This window comes from Lepus europaeus, chromosome 10, assembly GCF_033115175.1.
Source record: "Lepus europaeus isolate LE1 chromosome 10, mLepTim1.pri, whole genome shotgun sequence".
NCBI lineage: Eukaryota > Metazoa > Chordata > Mammalia > Lagomorpha > Leporidae > Lepus > Lepus europaeus.
In genome coordinates, this window is record NC_084836.1 from 105,260,786 (window position 1) to 105,278,393 (window position 17,608).

Sequence of the window (17,608 nt, forward strand, 5' to 3'; positions counted from 1 at the left end):
GGGCCAGAGCCCCCTAGCTCTTCATCACCAGGCTGTGCCCACTCTGCCCCGGGGAGGTCGACAGCAAGTCCCTTCCCTGGGCCTCAGTGACCCCCACTGTCCACAGTAGGATCTGCCTCGCAGGGAACGCATGTAAAACCCGTAGCACAGGGCCGGGGGCGCCCAGCGCTTCCAAAATGCCAGCCAGGCGACTGCCGTCAGCAAGTCTAGGGGCTTCCCAGGGCAGAACTTGCTGTGGGTTAGCCCCAGGGGCCTAGCCTCTGGATTCAACATGCCTTTTACAGGAATGAGGAATTAGCTCAACCCAGAGCCAGGATGCGGGCAGCAGAACTACCAACGAAGGATCTGCCTCCTTCAACAAATAGATGACAAGAAAGAAAATGAAAGAACAGGAAGGCAAAACCGAAGAGAAACTTCAGAGACCTCGCTTCAGTGGATCTTACTTGGATCCTGATTTTTGAAAGCGATGACACGCGTGAGACACAGGAAACGTAAACACGAATGGAACAAAGCTATCGTGTCACTCTGGTCACATGCTTGCATTGAAAAATGAAAGTCCTGGTCTTTTAAAACCCAAATGGAAGCACTGCCCGACCAGATGACCTGCTCCCTGGGACTTGCTTCTAAACGACCAAGCGGCCATGGTTGGTGATGGCTGGGGCTGGACGGCTGGGGATTTATCATGCTGCTCCCCCCACTCGCACAAATGTTCAGTATTCTTTAGAGAAGGTTCAGATGGACCAGGGTTTGAGTTCTGTTGTGTGCTCCTCCCTCTCTCTGCCTCCTTCCCCAGTGCCTCAGTGGGCTGCTGTGATGCATGGGAGAGGGCTTGGGATACCAGCTCCCAGCCCAGGGCAGGAGTTCCACGTGGGCAAGTTTTCTTTACCATTTCAGAGGGAGCTGAGGACCGGGCCAGGGCACAGTGATGGCCGGTGGGGGTCTGAGGGAAGCACAAACCTCAGGAACTTTGGCAAGCTCAAGGTCAAGATTGGAAAGGCCTTAGGGTTGGGGAGTGGGCAAGGCAGACCCAGAGCCATGGGGCTGTGGGAGAGGCCTGGGGCAGGGACGGGCCCGAAGGCACCAGCGAGCTGTCCTCTGAGTGGGGCTGTGGTCTCCTGCCACGGAATACCCCAAATGAGGCTGCCCGTGACGGCCCGGAGCATCCACGTGGACGACCTCAACCCACACCTTCCAACGACTTGCCACGTGGGTGCTGTGAGGACCCTCGCTCCTGCACAGACACAGCCAGGCCCACGTCCCCTAGCAAGTGGCCACTTTGGGACCTGAATCAGGGCTGTGGGGTCCAGAGCCTGCCCCGTCGCCCCTCACCGCAGCTCACAGCTCGGGACAGGGTCTCAGCCGCGCTCCCTCCCCCACGCCCCATGCCCCACGTTGTTCTCCGGCCCAGGGGGAGCCTGGGGGGGGGGTCAGGTCTGCTATGCGAGGCCCCAGGGAAGCACACCCCCTGTGATGACAGCAGGAGAGACCTCAGCCAGCAGGACTCAGCCTACGGTTCCGGTAAACTTGAACCTCAGGCTGCCCAAGCAGGGAAGAGGCCATGGCTGTCCCGGTGGCAGGATCCTGAGAGCTGGTCAGCCCCGGCCTGGGGAGGTGGAGCTGTCTCAGCCTACTGAAGAGACCTCCCCAGCTCCGAAGGCACAGGAGCGCTGGGGCCCAGAGTCGGCGGACTCCTAGGGTTTCGGCACTGAGAAAGGACTCGCGGTCTTCCAGGCCGGTGGGACCCCCGCCACAGGCGGCTCCTGTGACAAAGGGTGTGCTCATCATTGCTGCTTCCCCAGGGTGCCTCAGCTCCACCGAGTGCGGCTGCACTGGGGACCGGCTGCCACCTAGATGACACATCGCAGCGGCCGGGGGAGCTGGCTCCCAGAGCAGGGGTGGCATCCAGCACACAGGACGTCAGATGGGGCCACAGATCCCCACGGCTCTTCCTGGAGGTTGCAGTGGCCCATGGCCCTCCCCAGATGGACTTGAGAGCCAGCTGGGATACCCAGCCCAGCAGCCTCGGCGCGGCCACACCCTCTTTAGCCACCCCCGCCCCGGGACCTAGGGCAGGACGACCTCTGCATGCAGAGTGTGTGTGTTTGGTGGCAGCTCATCACCACACACGGCCCAGGACAATTTACAGGAGGGGGAACAAAAACTCTGGAAGTAGCCGAGTTGGAGGTTTCTAGAACCTGGCATCAGGCAGGGACCTCAGCCTGCCTCCAACGGGATGCTGGAGGCTCTCCCTGCCCGGGGCCATGGGATGGGCCAGCAGGCACACCCCCTTCTGCGAGCAGGGATTAGCTGGAGCTAAGAGCCCTGAGCCCAGGCCAGCGCTTGGCACACAGTAGGGCCCTGCCCCCACTCAGTGGCTGAGGACCAGCGACAGCGCCCACCAGGACGGAACTTCACAGTTTACAGCGGCGCTGAGTTCCATCACCTCATCCGATCCGGGGAGGCGGGGCTCGTGGTTCCCCAGGGGACCGGGACACTGCGGCCTCTCAGCCGGTCCAGCTCACCTGTTGCTAGCAGAGCTAGCGCTGAGCCCCGGCTGGATCCTGACCCGCTTTTACCCCGGGATCACTGAACTCACCCTCGGCCATGCTCAGAGGCGGCGGTGGCTCCTCGGACGGGCAGGGGAACCCTCCAGCGCGGACCACAGGCGGCGGCGCTGCGGACACCGCGCGCCCAGTTAACTTATAGCCCGCGGTGGGGCGGGCTGGGGGCGGGCCGCGGGCGGGCCGTGCGGGAGGCGGGGCCGGCCAGGGCAACCCGCAGCCCGGTATTCAGGCCTCTGCTGCCCCCGGACGGGAGCCCGAGGGAGGCCGGGCAAGGGCGCCCCATGGCGGAGCAGACCAGCGCAGGGCTGCGACCCGGTGGACAGGGCCGCACAGACACCTGGGGACACAGCTGCGCTCCCACAGTCAGGGCAGAGGCGGGTCACACACACACTCAGATCCAGAGACAGGGGCGAGGGGACAGCAGGCGCCCGCGGACACAGGATCAGAAGGGAATCACACGGCCGCAGCAGGACGCAGGCGCCGCTGGTCGCACAAGCACCACCGACAGCGACACGCACCCCCACACCCACACGAGCAGGTGTCCAGACCCACGCGGCCAGCTTCAGGTGTGGACAGGAAATCAGATGGGGTCACATGGACACATGTGCAGACACGCCCACAGCCCCGCAGGCAGTAGCTCAGATGACCTTTGTCTCATCCCTCCATCCCTCCCCCCGCCTGAAGGGCCACTGTGTGTCCCAAGGGAACACAGCCAACCTTCCAGGGGCTCGGCCTCGGACCCCTTGAACCTGGCTCCCTGGGGGGGCCCTCTCCCACCCGGGGACCCTTCTCCCACCCCGATGCTCAGCCTCTGAAGCTTTCTTAGCCTGACCAGGAACGGTCCCCAGGGCGATGCAGGCCCCTGGGTCTGCCCCACCCTCTGCTGGGGCGGGTCCCACCTCCACCAAGGGCCCTGGGCTGCCAGGCTGGGCTCAGTCTCCCCTGAGACACACGCTCCTGGGTGGCTCTGACAGGCGTCCGGCCCCGGTGGAGTGGACTCTGCCTGGAGTCTTCACGAGTAAACCCATCAGCACCAGCCCTGCCGCCCTGCCGGGCCCGGGATTGCTCATTCCACAGACGACACAGACGTGGCTCCTGCTGTGCGGAGGGGCTGGGAAATCCCGCCTGATCGCCCATCGCTGGGAAGGCAGGCATCGAGGAACGCCATTCTCCTGGGGCCCAGGGAGGGCAAGCCTGGGCTCGGGGCCCCCAGGCAGTGCCAGACCGGGCCCTTCACCATGCCACATGGGGGAACTTCTGTGCAATGGTTAGGGCAGGGGGGCTGTGAGGTCCCCTTGGCTGTGTGACCCAGGCAGGTCACCCAGGCCCCAGAGTGCCCCTGCCCCAAATGGGCATAATGAGAGTCTCCAGCTCTGGGCTTCAGAGACGATGTAGGCACAGGGCTGGTCACAAAGCAGGTGCTCAGTAAGTACCGCCTACAACTCCTCTACAATGATATCGAGTCAGGACTCCCCTTCCCGCAAAGGGCGGCTCCCATGGGCAGGGAAAGCAGGTGCAGCCTACCGCCAGTCCTGCCATTACAGAATCAGTTCCTTCTTCCCCAAGGCTGTGCAGGGCTCCAGGTGGGGGCTCCAGGGACATTTTGAGATGTGTGGACATCTCCCACTGTGATTTTCATCATTTGTCAGATGTGGACACTGCAGCCCAGAGAGGCAGAGTGACTTAGCCAAGGCCACACAGCCAGGAGGGGAGAAAGCAGAGCCTGGCTGACTCCAGCGCCTGCGCTCACTCCTCCTTGAGTCAAAGCTCTGTCCTGTCTCCACTCGCCCACGGCGGGCCTCAGGGGACTGGGTCGTGTCCAGTCCCATGGCTCCCAGGCCGTGAGGACTGAAGCCTGCGGTCTGCACCTCTGACCCATGGTGCATGGTGTGCCGTGGCGGCTCAGCAACTGTGGCGGCACCAAGAAGAGAAAGAAGGGAAGGAGGCTTCAGGTTCAGAGAGGTTGGGAAGCTTCCCCAGGCCACACAGCACAGCAGGGTGCCCAGTCCCCGGCTCAGCTCTGCCACTCCCAAGGGCGAGGAGCCCCCAGGCCAGGACGCCCTGGACAGCTGGGGTGGGAGGGTGGGGGGCGTGGGCGGGACCCTGAGCAGACATTTGGAGGCCTCGGCTTTTCTACAACTGGTGACTAAGGGTGAGCAGCGTCTGGGTGAGGAGGCCTCCCCGGGGGTGGGATGGGATGAGGTGTGGCTGTGAGGACAGGGATTTGGGGCAGCATCCTGGGGCAGGCGGGAGCTCTGGGCCTTCTATGGTGTTGGTTGGGGTGGGGGGGAGCTGCCTCCCGGGGCAGGGTCTGGACTTCCCAGGCTGTGGGGGAGCAGAGGACAGGTGACCTCTCTCAGTGTGTCCCTTTTACAGATGGACACACTGACATAGCTTTCTTGTCCTCAGCACTCCCCTCAATGCATCACCCACTGAAAGCCACCCGCGCTCCTCCCCCTGCACCCAGCCCCACCATGCCACGGCCGCTCTGTGGGCCCCAGGTGGGCACTTTCATCCCCGCTCTGGAGCACCTGTTTCTGGTTCTGCAGGAGTGGGCATCCCATCCCAGACTTCTGGGGGCACTGGAGGCCCCGCCCCTGCTCACACTCGGTGTGACGGTAAGGAAGGCCCCTCTGCCCCTCCCTTCCCAGCCGGTGCTGGTGACTCGTGGGTCTTCCAGACGCTGGCTGAGAGCCGGTGATTAGGAGGGCAGGGCCGCAGCCAGCCGAGGTGGGCGCACGACCATGCAGCGCCAACAGGGGGGCTCCACTGTCACAGCAAAGCCCGAGACGGCCTCGTGGCCAGTGGGGCTGGACTCACCACTCAGCTGCAGCTACCCCTTCCCTTTAAAAGCCCTGCTCACCTCCTCAGACCCTCCCCAGCCCTGAACACCCACCCCCAGGCCTGTGCGCCAGCAGAGCCCTCGACCTGCGGGGCCTGGCCCCTTCTCCCATCAGGGTCCCAGGTGTAAGCCCTGCCCGCAGCCCGCAGCCCACTCCCCGCCCCGAGCAGGTTTCCCTCTCGCTCCCTCAGGCCCAACGCCCGCAGAAAGTCGTCCTGCTCTGATCTGTCTGAGGACGAGAGTTTGTGTGGTTCATCTTCCCCCGCCTACCTGGCTCCTCGGGGCTGCTCAATGTTTGTTGAATGCGTAAATGACCTGTGGAGACAGAGGCAGAGGCTGACCCAAGCCCAGGTCAGGTTCTGAGGATCAGCCTAGGGACCTGGTAGGACAGGATTTGGGGGCCAGTTGCCCCTGGCAGGACCAAGAGCCAGGGAGTGGGGCTGGGACCTCCGTCACCCATGTGGTCCTCGCTGGAGATGAGAACTCAGGGCCCAGGTACCCCCAGGTCCCATCTCCTACAGTTGCAGCCTGGTCCCTAGGGGACAAAGCAGGGGCAGGGCTGAGCCTGGAGGGCACGGGCAGCAGAGCCCGAGCCCCACTGCTGAGCCTCAGAGAGGGCAAATGACCTTCCCCAGGCCACACAGCAAGTGCAGGCAGTCTGGCACGGCAGGACCGGGGCCCTGGCCCTGTGGTGCCACCTGCCATCTTGAAATTGAAGAAACTGAACGCGGAGCAGAATAGAAGATGAGCTGGGATGGGTGGCCGTGGCGATCAGGGTGGTGGGGCTGGCGTGTGTCCCATGGCTCCGCGCGCCCACCCTGGTCCCTCTCGCTGGCGGGGTGGCCTCAAGCCTTGATCTCCTCCTCTCAACACTCCCTTCACCTCCTCCCACCTGGAGGGCTCCGGGGAAGAGGTTAGGAGAAGGACCAGCCCTAGCCAAGGTGAAGGAGCTAACTCTGTCGTCGTCCTCCAGCTCTTTTCCTGAAGTGTTCACTGACACACCCTGACCGCACACCCCCCAGGGTCCTGGTGACACTTCTGTGCACGCGCACCCCGTGGGAGGATCACACCTGGGTAACTGCTGGAGCATCCTTCAACCTGCGTCCAACATTTGTCGTCCTCTCTGTGAACTGCTGGGAAAGGGGCAATTCACTAGCTTCCCTGCTGGGCTCCGGAACCTTGAGTTGCCACCCCCATCCCCTGCCCTCTCTCCCCGCCCCCCTGTGCCTCTGCAGCCCCAGCCTCTGCTAACTTCTACTCTCCCTCCTGGGAGATTGCTTTTTTTTTTTTTTTTAAAGAGATTTATTTATTTATTCAAGATGCCAAGTTACAGAGAGAGAGAGAGAGAGAGGTCTTCCATCTGCTGGTTCACTCCCCAAATGGCCGCAACAGCCGTAGCTGGGCCAATCTGAAGCCAGGAGCCCAGAGCTTCTTCCAGGTCTCCCACGTGGGTGAGGGGGCCCAAAGACTTGGGCCATCCTCCGCTGCTTTCCCAAGCAGGAATCTCATCGGAAGTGGAGCCGCTGAGACTCGAGCTGGCGCCCAGACCGGATGCTGGCAGTGCAGGTCAGGGTGTTAACCCACTGTGCCACCTTCTGAAGCTCCAGGGATTAACACGCCACACACCCCAGGCAATGGGGAGGTTCAGAGTTTTGGGAGAGCAGAGTACGGACCCTTGGTCACACTCAGCACTAACTGACCGTCTCAGAGCCAACAATGCAAAAGCCAGGAGAGAAACGCTGGGGGCGGGAGGTGCCCCTAGTGGGGAGAGAACGCGTGTGGGCGGGGAAATACCGCGCAGGCAGGGCTGCAGCGTCTGGGACCAGGCGAGGCTGGAATGAATGGAGTCCTGGCCGCTCTGTGCAGCCGCCCAGGGCAGCTGGCCGCGGTGATGACAAGACGCCTCCGATTCCGCTAGAACATCAAGCGAAGGGAGTTAAACCTGGCCCACAGGGAGGCACCGGCCCCTGTGCTGGGTCCCTGCACCCCCTCCCCTCGGGCTGAGTCACTGGCTGTGTCTGCCCGGCACACCCAGCTCAGTCAATAGAGCCAAAGCCCTGAGAAATGAAGCTCCAGGGCCGTGGCCAGGCCCGCCGGGCTGCCCGCGCGCGTGGCCGTCTGCACAGCCCGCCGGCCTGAACCCGAGCCTGGCGGGTCTGGAGCAGCCAGCCCCAGTGACTGACACTTGACCTTCACATCCGGGGCGGGGCCGCCCGCGCCGCATTCCCTCGCGGGCGGTGGGAGGGCTGAGCTCACGCCCCGAAAGGCCAGGGCTCAGTCTCCGGGGAAACAAACTCCAGGCCCCGCGGGCTCTGCGGCTGAGCGCCGCTGTGACCGCTGGTCCCTGGCTTTGCCGCCGGGCAGCTGTCCTTCTCCACAGGCTCGATGGGGTTGTCAATCTAGCGGCTCTACCCAATCCTAGTAACGGGAGGGCCTGGGGCCCCACTCCCCCAGCCAGTCAGGCTCTTTCTTGGAACCCAGCACTCACCGCTCTGGCCCGAGCCCTAAATCCTGGTTGAAATTCACGGTTTCTTTCCTAGAACTGCTTCAGTCCTTCTTGTCTTTTCTCCAGGTAGGCTTTGTAGCCTTCTGCTCGTTGTTGTTGTTGTTGTTTTTTTTTTATAATAAGATTATTTATTTATTTGAAAAGCAGACACAGAGGTAGAGAAGGGAGTTGGGGAGAGATTCAGATTTGCTGGTTCATTCCCCAAGTGGCCGCAGTGGCTGGAGCTAGGCTGACCAGAAGCCAGGAGTTTCCTCCGGGTCTCCCACATGGGCGCAGGGGCCCAAGCACTTGCGCCACTTTCCACTGCTTTCCCAGGTGCATTAAGCAGGGAGCTGGATTGGAAGTGGAGCGGCCAGGACTCAAACCAGTGCCGACCCCTCTGTTAGATTTTTTTTAAATGACAATTATTGAGTTAAAGTTGTGTGCAATTTGCTCATAATGCATTACATACAACACAATGCACCCATGTCCTACAGCACAGTTCCATGAGAGACAAACACACAATGTGTGTGTGTGTGCACTCGGGCCCCACAGCCACGGTCAGGCCACACTGCCACTACCTCCGAGAGGCCCCCTTGCTGTCTGCTGGCAGGTCTCTCCCCGAGCCCCGTGCCCCTGGCAGCTGCAGTTCCAGTTCTAGCGTTCTGCCCGTCCCCAATGTCTCAGAAAAGGAGCCGCAGAGCAGCGAGAGCTTTGTGTGCAGGTTCCTCCCCAGAACAGAATGGGTCTGCCTTCCCGCGGGCAGCGGCAGGCACCCTGCAGCCACGCCTGCTTTGTGCTCTGCTCTGGACTTGGAGAAGCCTAAACCAACGACTTGCAGGTGGCTCTGGCGCCCTGAATGGCACTGCTCTGACCCCAGCACCGCTGGTCCCAGGGGAGTTTGGGGATGCTCACTGCGCTCCGTCTGCACGTTCACACACCCAGACCAAGTGGCCAGACACAGCCGCACTCAGCAGATCCTCCCAGACTCTGTGGGGATTGTTGTGGGCGTCTTACCGAGAAGGAGGAAGTCCAGACGGCCTGAATAACCAGCCTCAGACCAGGCCCCGGGGCCGCGAATCCATAGCCAGGGCACAAGGGAGCCACAGCCTCTCTCAGGCCCACTCGCCTTGGGTGGGATAGAGCAAGGTGTATTGGTTCATGAGGTTGAGCAAATCACGCTTCACTCTGTCTCTGGGCCTCAGTTTCCCATTTGTGAGCCCACAAGGTTGGACCTAATAAGGACCAGCAGATACCCCAGAACTGGCCGTCTCGACAGCTGTTGCCAGGGTCCCCTCCAAGGGAATGGAGTGGTGGGGGAGGGGAGGGGCCCCACCAGCCCCATGGGCAGCCCCCTGACCTCGCACCCTGGGCCCGCAGAGCCCCCAGAACAGCAATTTGCATTCCTTGCTTTTCTGTCAAAACAAAATACCAAAAAAAAAAAAAAAAAAAAAAAAAAAACCACCACTGTCACCTTGCATTAGCATCATTCGTTCTGCCAAGAACCTTCCAAGGGACGCAGCCCCTCTCTTCGCCAATATTTGCAAAGTGTTCAGGTTTCTAAACAAGACCTGACAGCTTGGGTCTTTCTTTTTTTTTTAAATAAAGCGAATTGCCCTGTGCAGGATCTGAGGTCTCAGATTACACTGACCCCGAGGCTTCCTAAGCAGCTGGGCAGTGGCATCACTGGAAGGCTGAGAGGCAGGTGGGGAGAGCTGACAGGTGCTTCTGTGATGGGGACCAGCCTAGCGATGTGGCCACCTTCTTCTGTCACATCATCCCCCGTGCTCAACAGGAAGCCCAGAGCAGAGCTGGCGGAGGCATGGGGCCCACAGCTCCCAGCCTTGTGTAAATTTCCTTATGTCTTTGCGCTTTGATCTCCTCCCCCAAACAGCAGGGTTCACAGAGCTCACAGAAGTAATTGTTAAGGGTGCCTTGGATCAGGGCCAGTAGGGCTGTGGCATAGTGGATTAAGCCAGCAGCTGTGATGCCAGCATCTCATATGGGCGCCAATGTGAGTCCTGGCTGCTCCACTTCCAATCCAGCTCCCTGTTAATGCACCTGGGAAAGCAGCAGAGAATACTGTACCCATGTGGGAGACCTGGAAGAAGTCCCTGGCTCCTGTATTCAGCCTGGTGCAGCTCTGGCTATTGAAGCCATCTGGGGAGTGAATCAGCAGGTGGACGACCTCTCTCTGTGTCTCCTCCTCTCTCTGTAACTCTGCCTTTCAAATAAATAAATCGATCTTAAAAAAAAAAAAAAAAAGGATGCCTGGGATGCGCCCACGTGGATGTTTCTATGACACGCCTCACTTCCCAGGGCGCCGAGGACCTCCATTCCATTTGCTCGCTCCAGTGGGTGAGAGGGGCTGGTCATGGTGTACCTACTGTGTGCCAGGCCGTGGGTGCTGGAGGTTTCTGCTCACTGTGGTGTTTCTGCTTGTTTCCAGCCCTCTCTACTGCCTGCCCAGGGCCATGAGTTGTCCTCCTCCTCTGTGTGATGAGTAGCTCCATCACCCACTTTCCAGATGAGAAGAGTGAGTTCCAGAGAGGCCAGGGAGTTTGCCTGTGGGCAGTGGTGGGGCTGTGAGCACAGATGGACGCTGGAGTCTGTCTCGATGGATCCACACTCAGTCTGGTTACCTCTGCATGGGTCCTGGCCCCTTGTTCCAGCACATTCTGCTTCTGGCCTCCCCGTATGCCCTCCTGCCCCTCACCCACCCACTTCCTGCCACTCCCCACCCCCGCTCCCACCTCTGCTCAGCTGCCTTCAAGTTCCCTGGGAAAAGTGATCTTTCTAGACTGCCAGCTCCTAGGAACCCATGAGGAGCGCCTCGCCCAGAAGGGCCGTTCCTCGGGGTGCTCCAAGAGGCAGCGGCCAGCAAGACTTTGGCCTCTATCCAGGACCCACAGGAAGCCACCAACACCAGCTCAGCCACTTTCAGTGGCTTTTGTCAAGGCTTTCAATGGCCCACACTTTGATAGATGGGGAAACTGAGGCATTTGCCTAGGACCAGGCCTGTCCAGTATACACACCTGTGCTCTTTGTGAAATACCCTTCCCCTTGTCACTGGGGTCAGAGCAGGGACTTGGGCGAGCAGGAAGGAGGCGGGTGTTGGCGTCCAGGTGAGAGAAGATGGGGCTGGACTGGGCAATGCGGGACCCTGCTCGTCTTCTGTGCCTTTGGCCCTGCTGTTTCTTGTGCTGGTTTACCCTTGACAGCTTAACCACAGGCTCACCTATCCCAAGGACAGCTGCCTCATCAATCCATCACCAACGGCTGGGCCGCTGTTGGCCAACAGCCCTGAGGGGCGCTCAGCCGGCCTCGTGGCTCCAGGTGCTGTCCAGGTGCTGAGCCCCGCGTTCGCACCCTCAGCTCTGTCCCCAGTCCTGAAGCCCAGGCCCGGGTCTTCAGTTGCTGCCCCCTCGACTCTCCTGACCTCTGCCATCCGCAGCTTGCTTCCTGCATGGTCTCCCCACCTCGGGGGACAGCAGCACCTGTCCCAGGCTCGGTCGGCCTTGGCTGCCCCCTCCCGGACGCCTCTCCAACGTGTCCGGAGACCCTGGTGGCTCTGCTTTCAGATGGTGGCCCCTCTCCTGTCCCCTCTGCTACCATCATGGTCCAAGCCGCCCGTGTCGTTTACCTGGGCTAGGTTTCCCTGCCTCCTCCTCCTGTGCTGGGCCTCACTCTGTGCTCTACGTGATAGCCAGCGGGCTCTCCTTAAAACCTAAGTCAGTTCTACTCCTTCACTCAAGAACCTTCCGTGGCTCCCCATTCCACTTGGAGTAAACAGAGCTCTTGTGGGGTCCCTGAGACCTGCATGGCCTGACCGCACTGTTCTTTCAGCCCCTCTCTTTTTTTTTTTTTTTGACAGGCAGAGTGGACAGTGAGAGAGAGAGACAGAGAGAAAGGTCTTCCTTTGCCGTTGGTTAACCCTCCAATGGCAGCCATGGCCGGCGCACTGCGCTGATCCGAAGGCAGGAGCCAGGTGCTTCTCCTGGTCTCCCATGGGGTGCAGGGCCCAAGCACTTGGGCCATCCTCCACTGCCTTCCCGGGCCACAGCAGAAAGCTGGCCTGGAAAAGGGGCAACCGGGACAGAATCCGGCGCCCCGACCGGGACTAGAACCCGGTGTGCCGGCGCTGCAGGCGGAGGATTAGCCTGTTGAGCCACGGCGCCGGCCCTCAGCCCCTCTCTTACTTCCCTGTCCCTGCCCACTCGACTCCAGCCACACTGGCCTCCCTGCCCTTCCTACGGCTCAGGGGCTTAGCACTGGCTGTTCCCGGTGCCAGGGATGCTCTTCTGGGATGTGTGTGTGCTGTGTCTGTCAGGTTGCATGGTGAGTTCAGAGAAAACGTGATGGCGAGGTGAAGATCTGACCCCCGCACATCAGACATTGCATGACCTTGGAGGCTGCTTGGGTTTTCCATGTCCCAGTTTCCTCGTTAGCAAAATTAGCTGACAGCATCCCCTGGCTGGTCACAGCTGGGGGGAAGACAGAGGCTGGGTCCCCAGAATTCCTTTGGTTCCACCTTTCCATTTTACAGATGGGGACGCTGAGGCCCAGTGAGGGCTCACGTTGCCCAAAGACCCATGAAGAGTGAGTTCAGAACTGAGCAGTCGACGGCGGTGGCCACTGGAGGGTGAACCAACGGCAAAAAGGAAGACCTTTCTCTCTGTCTCTCTCTCTCTCACTATCCACTCTGCCTGTCAAAAAAAAAAAAAAAAAAGAACTGAGCAGTCGTTTAGACATGAACTTGCTCGTTGACTGATTCACCTGTCAAGTGTTTCTTGAGCGCCTTCTGTGTGCTGTGCTGTGAATGAGACACTTCTTGCTGTCTAGGAACTCTCAGCCCCTGGAGGAAGCAGCTAGTTCCAAGGTGCTCCGTGTGTAAACAGCTCTCTGAACCTGTCTTCAGGGTTGTCGTGGAGCAAGGCTTGGGGCCCGAGGGAGTCCAGGTAGGAGAGGGACTCTCTGGGCAGTAGACCAGGGCGGGCTCCACTGAGGAGGTGACAGTCTGGGTTTTTGCAGTATGAGTAGGAGTTAGGGAGGTAAGGTAAAGAGGAGCAGTGATTTTCATGGTAAAGAGCAATAATACAGAGGAGAGGAGGCAGACCGTGTGACCAGAGCTTTGGCGTACTGGGAGGGGGCCAAGGCCAGGGAGGCTGGTGGGGCCCAGGCCACCGCGGACTGTCAGGCCACAGGGAGCCACGAGGGAGCCATGGGAAAGCTTTCAAGCAGGTGAGTGGCCCGGCCAGGGCTGCGCTTTGGGGAGATGTAGTGGAGTCACTGACCACGGAGTCACCCGTGGCAGTCACACCTGCCCACAGAGCCAGGGGCAGGTGTTTCTGTCTCTGCAGGTGAGGCTGAGTGGGCCTCTGCACCAGCCCTCGCTTTGCTGAGTCCACGAAGACCTCGGTTGATGGGGAGCCCGCCCCCGAGGGTGTGACCTTGGCCGTGCCCCTTCTCCCACAGCATACACATTTGACCCTCTGGCTAGCGGCTGTGAGCAGTGCAGCACGTGCAGGGCCGACCGCCAAGGACGAGGGGTCTCTCCTCCCACCCTCACGGAGGCCCCAGAGAGGAGGACAGCCGGCCTCGGCCACGTCAGGGCTGCGGCAGAAGCTGGCTGTTGGTGCAATGGGGAAACTGAGGCCAGCCATTCGCCTCACTCGCCTGAGTGCGGCTCTGGGTGGCACAGAGCCAGCTGGGACTCCCCCTTTCTCGGGCTGCTCCCCTCCGCCCCCCTTAGCCTCAGCAGCTGTGTACACAGATGTGCCGCCAGCCACCCTCGGAGGGACTCCAGGACGGGCCACCCTCTCCTCTGCCCGGCAGGGCACAGCTGTAGCACTGATGGCAGGCCTGGCTTGGCCTCCGAAGCGGCAGTGGCCCTGATGGGCACCCAGGAGGGGCGGGGCTGACGCACGCTGGCCACTCAAGGCCGGCACTGGGCCCGTTTCAGACGGGAGGCGCGCAGCTGCCTCAGGGTCCTACAGCTCAAGTCCGCCTTCGGGCTCCAGGCGCGGCACCAGGTGGCCCTCGGCAGCCAGCAGGGCAGCACGCACACGTGATCAGCACGCACGGGTGGCGGCCGCCCTGGACCCAGCTCTGCACCAGGCCCTGCGGGAGATGGGAAATCAGGTCAGGATGTTTTCCTTTCCGAGGCTTTAACCAAACATCCGTGGCTTACACTTAATTGGTGCTGAGGCAAGTTCACTGCTCAACATTTGTGAAGTGCAAGGGAGCCAGAAGAGGAAAGTCCCAGTCACTCCAAACAGCAACAACCACGAGAGGCACCAAGGTCTGGAACACTGGTTGGCTCTGTTCCGGAGTTGCTACATTGTATCTAAGGATTGTGTCTGTATACACTTACACATGTGGACTTCATTTCTAAACATGGAAGCCCTCAGTCAGCCGAGAACCAGGTGGTAGACAAGATAGCCGTTGCACCTGCTCTCTGGAAATTTGCCCGGAAGCACTTTAAAAAAATAATTATTTTACCTATTTAAAAGGTGTCACAGAGTGACACTGACAGAGAAGGAGGGACAGAGAGACAATGAGATCTTCCATCCACGGCTTCACTCCTCAAATGGCTGCAACAGCCAGGGTTGGGCCAGGCTGAAGCCAGGAGCCAGGAGCTTCATCCAGGTCTCCCACGTGGGTGGCAGGGGCCCCAGCACTTGGGCCATCTTCCACTGCTTTCCCAGGTGCATTAGCAGGGAGCTGGATTGGAAGCAGAGCATCAGGGACTCCACCGGGGCTCCGATACGGGATCGCAAGCGGCAGTTTAACCCACAACGCCGGCCCCTATGAGTACCATGTCACTGTCTGCCTTTTTTCAAAGAAAAAAGAATTTTTTTCAAAGAAAAAAATGCTAGAGTTCCTAGCATTTTCCAAGTCACATGTATTTCTACAGCTTATGATAGATCTTCAAAAACTTTGTGGGAAAATGGGAATTGTGAAAAAAATTATGCATGGATTTCAAAAGTTTTGTACCAAAACAAACTTATCTTTATCCCCTTTGCCAGTGACTTTTTGAAGTACGCTTGTATTTATTGATTACCTAGATTTTTATTAAGCGGATGTATTCGAGTTCCTCAAACCCTCTGTCTTGTATCCTAGGCTGCTGACCACTTTGTACTACGTAAACAGTGCAGGCCTGTCGCTATCGGCTCGTCTCACTGTCTATCTCACTCACTATCCATTGCCGCCTCCTCCTAGGTGTCTTCCAGCCATGCAGCTGGAAGAAGATGCATTCCCGGGACACCCTTGTGGCTGGCAGTTGGAGACCGATTGGCCTGTGACCATGCAATGTATTGGATTAGTCCATTTTCCATGACTACACCAAAATACGGGAGGCGGGGCCATGTATAAAGTGAGGAGTTGATGTAGCTCAGAGAGCTGGAGGGTCAGGCACGGCCCGGCATCAGCGCCCCATTCCCAACACACGAATGAGGGACGAGCTCAAACCATACCCAGACCACAGCATGCACTTGTATAAGATCTCCAAGGCCAAAGTAAGGGGGTGTCGTCTTCTTCCTGCTTTGCGGGTTGCAAAGGCGCTGAGGTTTTCTGCCGCCGTGTCTCAGTGCCCCGTCACCGGCTCCTGGGTGCCGACATGGCGCTGGAGCGTTACTAAGGTCAGTTGCTGGGTTGAAGTTAGGGGGACAAAGACCTGAGGACAGCAGTTCCCGCACTTCTGGTTGCGGCAGTCAGCAGCTTCCCTAGAATGGCCCCCGTCAGGCGGCGACGTCCCGAGCGTCTTTCCTGGGGGCTCACGGTGTTTCTCCAGATCTCTCATGGATTTTGCAAGAACTCAACTTCCTGTATTAACTCTCGTTTTGTTCCAAGTAGTGAATGTGGTTTCTGTTTCCAGAGCCTGGTGTAAGCTGATCTTTGAGTCTGTTGGCTATGACTTCCCTGGGAGAGATTTTTAACCGTGGGACTTAGAAGTCAAAGATTGACGCCCTGCTTCCTGCAGTAGTTTCAAGGAGTTGTAATGAACTTGCCAAAAAATTCAAATTAAGGGCTGGCGTTTTGGAGTAGCAGGTAAAGCTGCTGCCTGTGACGCCGGCATCCCCTATGGGCGCCAGTTTCGTTCTCAGCTGCTCCACTTTTGATCCAGCTCCCTGCTGATGTGCCTGGGAAAGCAGCAGAGGATGGCCCAAGTGCTTGGGACCCTGCACCCATGGAGGAGACCCAGAAGAAGCTCCTGGCTCCTGGCTTTGGCCTGGCTCAACCCTGGTCATTGCAGCCATCTGGGGAGTGAACCATCGGATGGAAGACCTCTCTCTATCTCTGTCTCTCCTTCTCTTGCTCTGTGACTGCTTTTAACTAATTAACTAACTAAATAACTAAATAAAAGGCATCCAGCTTTGAAGGCAGGGAAACTGTCTCTGTAGATGACACATTGTTGTCTGACATGCTAAGGGATAAATCAGAAAACTATTGGAAGTAATAAACAAGTTGAACAAGATTGCAGAATACGAGATCAACATACAAAACTCAATTGTGGGGCCATTGCTGTGGTGTAGCGGGTAGGGCCGCTGCCTGCAATGCCTGCATCCCATATGGGTGCCAGTTCGAGACCCAGCTGCTCCTCTTCCAATCCAGCTCTCTGCTGTGGCCCAAGTCCTTGGGCCCTGCACCCACATGGGAGACCAGGAGAAGCACCTGGCTCCTGGCTTCGGATCAGCATGGCCCGCCAGCAGTGGCGGACATTTGGGGGGTGAACAAAAAAAAAAGAAAGAAACTTGGGATTGTGGCTCAGTTCTCAGGAAATGATTCCAGCTGAGCCCATTGGCATAATAAACTGCTTGGATCCTCCACTGTCTCCGGTGCCTGTTTGAATGGAGGGAGTTTTCCCACCCCAGGTTTCTGTAACTGCCCATCCTTCTGGGGAGTGAACCTGTGGATGGAAGTTCTCTGTCTCTCTGCCTTTCAAATAAATAAATAAATCTGTTTTTAAAAACTATAACATTCTTGAAAGAAAACACAGGAGCAAACCTTGTTAGCTACAGCACCAAAAAACCACAAACGGCCGAAGAAAAAATAAATTGAATGCAAATCGTATTATCAAGAAAGTGTAAAGACAGCCACCGAATGAGAGAGAACGTCTTCAAGTCACAAAACTTACTCAGGGATTTGTATTACAAAGTATAAGGGACCTCACAACTCACATAAATAACAAAAAGTCATATAACACAACCTAAAAATAGACAAAGGATCTGAACAGAAATTTCTCCCGAGGTAGATATTGAAATGGACGATAAGCGCATGAAAAGATGTTTGGTATCAGTAATCCTTCGGCGGCACGCACTTCAAGATCACAAGACACCACACCCACAAGACCAGCTGTGAAAGAGAACATGAGAGACATTAGGTGCTGGAGAGGATGTGGACCAATCAGAAATTCACACATTGCTAGTGCGACAGCAAAACGGTGCAACCATTTGGGGAAATGGCTTGGTAGCTGCTCAAAGTGAAACCCGGGGTTATCACATAATCCAGCAAGTCCACGTAAGGCAGAGACCCACGAGAAATGCCTACGTGCACCCACGTGAAAACCTGCACGCGAATGTTCACAGTGGCATTATTCTCAAGAGCCTAACAGTAGCAACAGCCCACGCATTTGTCAACTGACGCGTGAATGAATGAATGAAGCACAGTACGTCTGTAGAATGGAAGGGTGTTCCTCGGTGAAGAGGAATGATGTGC

General features: G+C 58.5%; 1 protein-coding gene across 1 annotated transcript in view; it reads right to left on the minus strand.

Moving 5' to 3' along the window:
* The window catches only part of TGM2 (transglutaminase 2), a 28,301-nt gene extending 25,620 nt beyond the window's left edge, over window positions 1-2,681 (minus strand). Inside the window, exon 1 of the mRNA XM_062204188.1 lies at window positions 2,597-2,681. Coding sequence (XP_062060172.1) covers window positions 2,597-2,606 — 10 coding nt within the window. The 5' untranslated portion in view covers window positions 2,607-2,681. The remainder of the gene's footprint in view (window positions 1-2,596) is intronic.
* Between the last annotated feature and the right edge of the window lie 14,927 nt (window positions 2,682-17,608).